General features: G+C 51.8%; 1 protein-coding gene across 1 annotated transcript; it reads right to left on the bottom strand.

Annotated features, from left to right (window-relative positions):
• Positions 1 to 3477: 3477 nt before the first annotated feature.
• On the bottom strand, positions 3478 to 7285 carry UBC (ubiquitin C). The gene is made up of 2 exons (XM_047697314.1): positions 7131 to 7285; positions 3478 to 6291 (listed from the first exon to the last, which is right to left on the bottom strand). The coding sequence occupies exon 2, from the start codon at positions 6286 to 6288 to the stop codon at positions 3532 to 3534; it is 2757 nt and encodes a 918-aa protein (XP_047553270.1). The 5' UTR covers positions 6289 to 6291; positions 7131 to 7285; the 3' UTR covers positions 3478 to 3531.
• Between the last annotated feature and the right edge of the window lie 2041 nt (positions 7286 to 9326).

The raw sequence follows: 9326 nt of genomic DNA, 5'->3' as shown, positions 1-9326 counted from the left end.
TATTTAGTATTTTCCTATGATTTAGGCCAGTGGTTTTCTATTACTAGAAACATTCTGATACAGTAGGGGGGTCAATAAATTTTAATTAAGTGGATACCTATATTTGCTAAATATAGGATCCCCGGTAGTAACTGGTAGTCACATATTATTTTTAAAACTGTAGAGGTGCCTGGGTGGCTCAGTCGGTTAAGTGTATGCCTTCGGCCCAGGTCATGATCCCAGGGTCTTGGGATGGAGTCCCACATTGGGCTCCCTGCTCAGCGGGGAGCCTGCTTCTCCCCTGCCTGCTTCCCTCCTGCCTGCCGCTCCCCCTGCTTGTGCTTGCTTGCTCTCTCTGGCAAATAAAGAAATAAAATCTTTTTTAAAAAATTAGGGTGATGGCTGGGTGGCTCAGTCATTAAATCTCTGCCTTCAGCTCAGGTCATGATCCCAGAGTCCTGGGATCGAGTCCGACATCAGGCTCCTTGCTCAGCGGGTAGCCTGTTTCTCCCTCTCCCACTCCCCCTGCTTGTGTTCCCTCACTGGCCTAAATCATAGGGAAATACTAAATATTATTTATTTATTTAGTTTCACATTTTTATTTAAACTCTAGTTAGTTAACATATAGGGCAATGTTGATTTCAGGAATAGAATTCAGTGATTCATCACTCGCTCTCTGTCAAATAAATAAATAAAAATATATATTTGTTTAAAATAGGAAGACCTAGGAGATTTCGGGAATGTAGATAGCATCCAGTCAGGACAGTCAAGGAACTTTAGTGTGACCTTTGAATTGGGTCTTGACGTTGGGTAGAATTTGATTTAAGGTGGGAGTGGCAGTATTTTAGAAAGAGGGAGCCGCTTGAGTGGAGAAAGGTGGAAAATGGAAGGGACCATATGGAGAAAAGTAAGTGGCCAGCCGGTAAGGGAAGCAGGGAAGGCAGCATTTTGAGGGGATCTAACGATCTGTATCTGTATCTGTATACTGTATCTGCTGAGATACAGTAATAGAGGGTCTACATTGAATAATAGCTGCATTAGACATCGTGGAGTAATTCCAACAGGAAGCAGCTGCAGGATTGGAAAGAAAAGGAGAAAGTAGAAGGCACTGGGGCCAGAGCGAGGGGCACGGTAAAAAGCCTCTGTGGGCGGGCTGGGGAAGGTGAAAGCCTAAGTTGCTTGGTCAACCATAACCGCTTGGGGCCGCTGCAGGCCTCATGTCTAAACCAAAACCTGTCCTAGGCGCTCCCTCTTCCGGCAGAAATGAGCACTACACACTGACGTGGCTAATCCTTTATTAAAAGGCACTTTTGACAAGCTGTTAGAATATACCTCTGGGAGGGCATTTGTAACTTGGCAAGAGTGTTGTCCTTTCAGACAAAACGTAAGTAGGAACGCTATTTTTTTTTAAAGATTTTATTTATTTATTTGTCAGAGAGAGAGAGAGGGAGAGAGAGCGAGCACAGGCAGACAGAATGGCAGCAGAGGCAGAGGGAGAAGCAGGCTCCCCGCCGACCAAGGAGCCCGAAGCGGGACTCGATCCCAGGACGCCGGGATCATGACCCGAGCCAAAGGCAGCTGCTTAACCAACTGAGCCACCCAGGCGTTCCAGGAACGCTATTTTAAATAAACGCAAGCTACATGCTTTTCTAGTTTACTCGAGACTCATCTATGTAAGTGAATCCTCTCACAGCAGTAACTCGTGCGAAACCAAACTTCAGAGCGCTTTGAAGATGTAAGTCACTCCGTGAAACTGAACACGTTTAGTATCTGTTCATTAAATCGACTGAGGACTCCTTAATAGCAGAAGTGCTTCTTATTCATCACGTTATCACTATGGTTCCTCTATTTGTTGGGGGGCTGCTGTAAATGTTTCACAAGGGATTGTGTTAGTTTGGTGGTTTTGTTTTTAAGAAAATGACATAAGGTATTTTTTCCCTTATGCAAAATGAAAAGGTATCAGAACTCTTGTCAAAACTATAAAAGATGGGGCGCCTGGGTGGCTCAGTGGGTTAAGCCGCTGCCTTCGGCTCAGGTCATGATCTCAGGGTCCTGGGATTGAGGCCCGCGTCTGGGCTCTCTGCTCAGCAGGGAGCCTGCTTCCTCCTCTCTCTCTGCCTGCCTCTCTGCCTGCTTGTAATCTCTCTGTCAAATAAATAAATAAAATCTTTAAAAAAAAAAAAAACTATAAAAGATGTAAAGTGAAAAAGCAAGGTACAGGACAGGCCACAAACAGTACACTACCTTTTGTAATGGAGGGGATTAATAATTAGTGGTTGCTTGCATATGCATAAACCCTGAAAGTACTTTTGGGGCAGGGATGGGGCTGGAACACTGGATGGATGCAAGACAGCATGGAGGACATTATATACTATTTTAAACTTTTAAGAATTTTTTTTTTAAAGATTTTATTTGACAGAGATCACAAGTAGGCAGAGAGGCAGGCAGAGAGGGAGGGAGAAGCAGGCTCCCCGCTGAGCAGAGAGCCTGATGCGGGGCTCGACCCCAGGACCCAGAGATCATGACCCGAGCTGAAGGCAGAGGCTTTAACCCACTGAGCCACCCAGGTGCCCCTTAAGGATTTTTTTTTTAAAGATTTTTATTTAACTAAGAGAGCCAGAGTGCACAAGTGGGGCGGGGGGGGGGGGGAGACTGAGGGAGAGGGGGAAGCAGACTCCCAGGTGAGCAGGGAGCCAGATGCAGGGGTGGATCCCAGAAGCCTGAGATCATGACCTGAGCCAAAGTCACTCAACTGACTAAGCCACCCAGGTACCCCTAAAGACTTGAGCGCGTGCAAGCAGAGGGAGGAAGAGGGGGAGAGAAATTCAAGCAGACTCCCCACTGAGTTGGGGGGAACTTGACACAGAGCTTGATCCCACACCCTGAGATCACCACCTCAGCTGAAATCATGAGTCGGACACTTAACTGACTGAACCCACCCAGGTGCCCCTATTTTAACCTTTTTATATATCTTGAACGTGTGAAGTGTTACCTACTCAAAAAATTAAAAATAGGAAAATATCATGGGACAATTGTAAAAACAAGTTCTAAGGCAGATTTAATTCTGAGAACCTTATTACACAGAAATCTCGCATCTATGCCATACTTTCAAAGTATTAGTATAAAAAGGAGCGGTGTATAAGGACGTACTTGGCAACAGAACAGCAAAAATCCATAAACATGTTGGTGCCTAGGTTAAATCACAGGGCATCCATACAATGCAATAGAAAGAACATTAAAAAGAATGAGGTAAATCTAGATATGGTGATATGACAAGATGTCCATAATTACACAGCTTTTAAAAACCTGAGAAACTGTATTTTTGAACAGTCCTATTTGTTATACGTACATCTGTGTATACTACAACTTCCAAATTTTTGTACTGAGATTTCTTACCTTCTGGTTACTAGAATCACTCAGAGACTGAAAACCTTGACTCCTCACACCCTCATCCAAACTAAAAAGAACCCTTCTCACGCCCACAAAAAACACACACTATTTGGAATGCAACAACTTTATTGAAAGAAAAGTGCAACGAATTTTGTCAACAGCTTAAAAGGGGGAACTTAAGCCACCACCCCTCAATCGCAGGACCAGGTGCAGAGTGGACTCCTTCTGGATGTTGTAGTCGGACAGGGTGCGCCCATCCTCCAGCTGTTTCCCAGCAAAGATCAACCTCTGCTGGTCAGGGGGGATGCCCTCTTTCTCTTGAATCTTCCCTTTCACATTCTCGATGGTGTCACTGGGCTCCACCTCCAGGGTGATGGTCTTACCCGTCAGGGTCTTCACGAAGATCTGCATGCCCCCTCTGAGGCGGAGGACCAGGTGCAGAGTGGACTCCTTCTGGATGTTGTAGTCGGACAGGGTGCGCCCATCTTCCAGCTGTTTCCCCGCAAAGATCAACCTCTGCTGGTCGGGGGGGATGCCCTCCTTGTCCTGGATCTTCGCCTTGACGTTCTCGATGGTGTCACTGGGCTCCACCTCCAGGGTGATGGTCTTACCCGTCAGGGTCTTCACGAAGATCTGCATGCCCCCTCTGAGGCGGAGGACCAGGTGCAGAGTGGACTCCTTCTGGATGTTGTAGTCGGACAGGGTGCGCCCATCTTCCAGCTGTTTCCCAGCAAAGATCAACCTCTGCTGGTCGGGGGGGATGCCCTCCTTGTCCTGGATCTTCGCCTTGACGTTCTCGATGGTGTCACTGGGCTCCACCTCCAGGGTGATGGTCTTACCCGTCAGGGTCTTCACGAAGATCTGCATGCCCCCTCTGAGGCGGAGGACCAGGTGCAGAGTGGACTCCTTCTGGATGTTGTAGTCGGACAGGGTGCGCCCATCTTCCAGCTGTTTCCCCGCAAAGATCAACCTCTGCTGGTCGGGGGGGATGCCCTCCTTGTCCTGGATCTTCGCCTTGACGTTCTCGATGGTGTCACTGGGCTCCACCTCCAGGGTGATGGTCTTACCCGTCAGGGTCTTCACGAAGATCTGCATGCCCCCTCTGAGGCGGAGGACCAGGTGCAGAGTGGACTCCTTCTGGATGTTGTAGTCGGACAGGGTGCGCCCATCTTCCAGCTGTTTCCCCGCAAAGATCAACCTCTGCTGGTCGGGGGGGATGCCCTCCTTGTCCTGGATCTTCGCCTTAACGTTCTCGATGGTGTCACTGGGCTCCACCTCCAGGGTGATGGTCTTACCCGTCAGGGTCTTCACGAAGATCTGCATGCCCCCTCTGAGGCGGAGGACCAGATGCAGAGTGGACTCCTTCTGGATGTTGTAGTCGGACAGGGTGCGCCCATCTTCCAGCTGTTTCCCAGCAAAGATCAACCTCTGCTGGTCGGGGGGGATGCCCTCCTTGTCCTGGATCTTCGCCTTAACGTTCTCGATGGTGTCACTGGGCTCCACCTCCAGGGTGATGGTCTTACCCGTCAGGGTCTTCACGAAGATCTGCATGCCCCCTCTGAGGCGGAGGACCAGGTGCAGAGTGGACTCCTTCTGGATGTTGTAGTCGGACAGGGTGCGCCCATCTTCCAGCTGTTTCCCAGCAAAGATCAACCTCTGCTGGTCGGGGGGGATGCCCTCCTTGTCCTGGATCTTCGCCTTGACGTTCTCGATGGTGTCACTGGGCTCCACCTCCAGGGTGATGGTCTTACCCGTCAGGGTCTTCACGAAGATCTGCATGCCCCCTCTGAGGCGGAGGACCAGGTGCAGAGTGGACTCCTTCTGGATGTTGTAGTCGGACAGGGTGCGCCCATCTTCCAGCTGTTTCCCAGCAAAGATCAACCTCTGCTGGTCGGGGGGGATGCCCTCCTTGTCCTGGATCTTCGCCTTGACGTTCTCGATGGTGTCACTGGGCTCCACCTCCAGGGTGATGGTCTTACCCGTCAGGGTCTTCACGAAGATCTGCATGCCCCCTCTGAGGCGGAGGACCAGGTGCAGAGTGGACTCCTTCTGGATGTTGTAGTCGGACAGGGTGCGCCCATCTTCCAGCTGTTTCCCAGCAAAGATCAACCTCTGCTGGTCGGGGGGGATGCCCTCCTTGTCCTGGATCTTCGCCTTAACGTTCTCGATGGTGTCACTGGGCTCCACCTCCAGGGTGATGGTCTTACCCGTCAGGGTCTTCACGAAGATCTGCATGCCCCCTCTGAGGCGGAGGACCAGGTGCAGAGTGGACTCCTTCTGGATGTTGTAGTCGGACAGGGTGCGCCCATCTTCCAGCTGTTTCCCCGCAAAGATCAACCTCTGCTGGTCGGGGGGGATGCCCTCCTTGTCCTGGATCTTCGCCTTGACGTTCTCGATGGTGTCACTGGGCTCCACCTCCAGGGTGATGGTCTTACCCGTCAGGGTCTTCACGAAGATCTGCATGCCCCCTCTGAGGCGGAGGACCAGGTGCAGAGTGGACTCCTTCTGGATATTGTAGTCGGACAGGGTGCGCCCATCTTCCAGCTGTTTCCCAGCAAAGATCAACCTCTGCTGGTCGGGGGGGATGCCCTCCTTGTCCTGGATCTTCGCCTTGACGTTCTCGATGGTGTCACTGGGCTCCACCTCCAGGGTGATGGTCTTACCCGTCAGGGTCTTCACGAAGATCTGCATGCCCCCTCTGAGGCGGAGGACCAGGTGCAGAGTGGACTCCTTCTGGATGTTGTAGTCGGACAGGGTGCGCCCATCTTCCAGCTGTTTCCCCGCAAAGATCAACCTCTGCTGGTCAGGGGGGATGCCCTCCTTGTCCTGGATCTTCGCCTTGACGTTCTCGATGGTGTCACTGGGCTCCACCTCCAGGGTGATGGTCTTACCCGTCAGGGTCTTCACGAAGATCTGCATTGTCTGTCACGAGAGAACAGAAACAAAGAACCCCCAACTGTAGCAGACAACTCGCATGTGAACAGGATCCTACCACTAAGTGACTGTCTTACGTTCCCCCAAAACAAGCGTCCCCTAAAGAAGCTAACTAGAAAAATAGGAGACGTTGCCGAAGTGCAAATTAGCTCCCAAGCCAAGCTTCCGTCCCCTGCGAGGAGGAAAAAGCATCAATACCGGTGAAGTGAAGGCGCCGGCCTCACTTCTGTTCCCCTCCCACCTCACTGATGTCTGTCCGGTCCAATTCCGCAGGGTCCTCCCCGGGCCTAACCCTTGCGTCCCGCAACTGACCAGAGTCAGCTCCACACACAGGACCAGGCAGCCCCACCCGGGATTGTGAACCCACAAAGGGGTGACATCACGCGACCGCGCGGCGAGCGGGTCCCCTCCCCGAGAACAAGCGCAGGACTGCGGAGTGGCACGCGCATTTAGTGCCAACTCGTTGCGACGAGCCGCGGGGCCAGCGCGGCCGCGGAACACACTGCGGCTTCCCCCACTCACACTGCGCAAGGAGCCCCGTCAAGGCCTCACGGGCCCGTCGCGTTCTCATCCACTCACGACCCTCCCCCCTCCCAGGCTTCTCCCTCCAACCTCAGCCAGCCTCACAGCCCCGCTTCTTCCAGTCACGGATCCGAAGCGGCCGCCATTTTAGAGCAGCCCTCCCCCTCAGAGACCTCCGCTCCCGCGCCCCGGGAGACTAAACGCCTCCACCTCCGCTCCGCCGGCAGCGCGCTGCTCGGCTTCTAGCCTCCCCTCCCCTCGCCCGGCCACAAGACCCCCGGGCAGCAGAGCGGCCCACTCCTCACCAAACGGCTGTGACAACAGCTCACACACAAACACGGAAAACGAACTCCCGGCCTCCAAGGAACTGCCAACGCCACACCCGGCGCCTCCTTATATAGTAATCGGTGGCGCCGCTCCGATGGATCCCTCCGCAGAAACGCCGAGAAGGGACTACTTTTCTCACACTTCCTGCCGTCCGGAGAGAAAACTAGTGCCCACCCCCCAAATCATCTAAAAGCCCCTCCAGATATGTTTACCTGTCAAGGATGGGCTGTAGACTGAATCGGCTGAGTAAGGGGCCGCCGTCCTTGGCGCCCGCGCGGAGGGATCAGCGCGTCAGTTGAGTGCTATGCTTACGGACTTGGCCGGCGCTCGATCTCGGGGGCGGAGGCACGGGGGAGGGGAGGGAAAGGGCCCTCGGAAGGAGCGAAAACCCGGCGCGGAGTCCTTAGGGAGCCCGGAGCGGGCTGTCCCCGCCGGACCCCGACGCCCCCTCCCCTCAGCCGCAACGGTCCTCGCGGCTCTCGAGACCCGCCCTGGACGGAGAGGGGTCTGGCGTCGCGCGCCCCTCGCCCCTCTGCGAGCTCAGGGGTCTTCACGCCGGGGCACGCTCCGACTCCGTCCCCTCCCCCACTTCTACCCCGGGCTGTGGCGACCCGCCCATGCCCCCCCCCCCCCTCGCGCGGGCGCGCGGACAGGACGGATGACTAGACAGATCAGGGCTTGGAGGTGGGCCAGGCCTGGGCCCCCCAGTCCGCGCTCGGGGCAGAGCGCCCCTGGGCTGGATCGGGGGCGGGGGGCGGTCCCTAAGCCCAAGTCTGAAAAGGGGAGCAGAAACCCCATCTACTGGAGGCGCCTCTGGAAGCTGAGCGAACTTTCTAGATTATTCTTTGGCCTTCCTGTTTCATCTGCGCCACTTGGGTTGGGAACGCTGTGCTTGACTACAAACACGGAGGCGTCCCATCTTCCTAAGTGTCGGTACTCGGGGGAGCTCAGAAGTGCACCCTAGATACGCCCGAGGTTTTAAACACCCTAATTAAATCCCAGCCCTGTGGTTTGTGGTTGGGGGGAGAAACAAAACAGTCTAATACCCCAAATAGAAAACTTCATTCTAGGGCAAAGTGCAATGTAGAAGAAGAGTAAAAGGCTGCCAGCCAGATCTTTCTCATTTTGTGATTTCTAGGTGTCCTTTCTCCAACGTATTTTTTAAGTGTTTTAAAGATTTATGAATATGAAAAAATATACACATATGAATATGGTGAAAAACAAGAGGCTTTTGGAAGCTTACGGTGAAAAATTTCCCTCACATGCTCAATTTCCCAGCCACTGCCCCTTCTGGACTCTTTTAGAAATATCCCCCATTTCTCCAATATAGAGGGGAGAAAGATATTTTAATTTCCGTACTCAAAGCTTTCAAAAAAAAAAAAAAGGAAAAATTGCTTTAAAAATGTTCTGTCAGGGGTGCCTGGGTGGCTCAGTGGGTTGGGCTCTGCCTTCAGCTCAGGTCAGGATCTTAGGGTCCTGGGATAGAGCCCTGTGTTGGACTCTGGGCTCAGCGGGGAGCCTGCTTCCCACCCCACCTCCCACCTCTCTGCCCACTTGTGATCTCTGTCAAACAAATAAAATATTTTTTAAAAAGTGTTCTGGCATTAAAAAAGGATTCATTCCTGTTTTAAATTATGAACCTTGTAGTATTTCAACTTTCCTAAAATGTGCGTCAAAATAAAATTGTGTCTTCTTTTTTGACCCATGTATGTAGGTATTTTTGAAAAAGGTCTGAGGAAGTTTCAAAATAGACTTTAATCTGTGCGAATTTTAACATTTTTTCAAAGAGAATGAATTGTTACTGGAAAATTAAAATGAATAATAAAGACCAAAAAGAATTTTTTTTTTCAGGTTAGCAGGAGACCCCAGTAACTTCCAATCCAGGCTTTTATGAAGATTATTTCTAGAACGTTTTAAAGGAACAAAACATGGGGGATTCTTATAGGGGTATTTCTTCCCAAATTTTGGGCAGAAGTTTCAGAGAACCAAAATGCCCAGGTTCTTTCTAAGGTGACCAGGCTTAGCTTCATACCACACCCTGCTCGCTTTTGGCTGTGGCTTTTGCTGACAGCCTCGTGATTCATGTTGTTTAAAGGCTGAGTCACGAGCTTTGTGACATAGCTTTTTCCAGAGTACAAAAGGTACAGAGGAAAAACAGGCCTGATTTCAGAGGC

The sequence above is a fragment of the Lutra lutra genome, chromosome 12 (genome assembly GCF_902655055.1).
Source record: "Lutra lutra chromosome 12, mLutLut1.2, whole genome shotgun sequence".
In the NCBI taxonomy this organism is placed as follows: Eukaryota; Metazoa; Chordata; class Mammalia; order Carnivora; family Mustelidae; genus Lutra; species Lutra lutra.
The sequence above is the reverse complement of the archived record's forward strand: the minus strand, read 5'-3'. Positions and strand labels throughout refer to the sequence as shown.

Bases quoted from the DNA above. Each gene is read 5' to 3' on its own strand.
- UBC (XM_047697314.1), bottom strand. From the start codon at position 6,288: ATGCAGATCTTCGTGAAGACCCTGACGGGTAAGACCATCACCCTGGAG.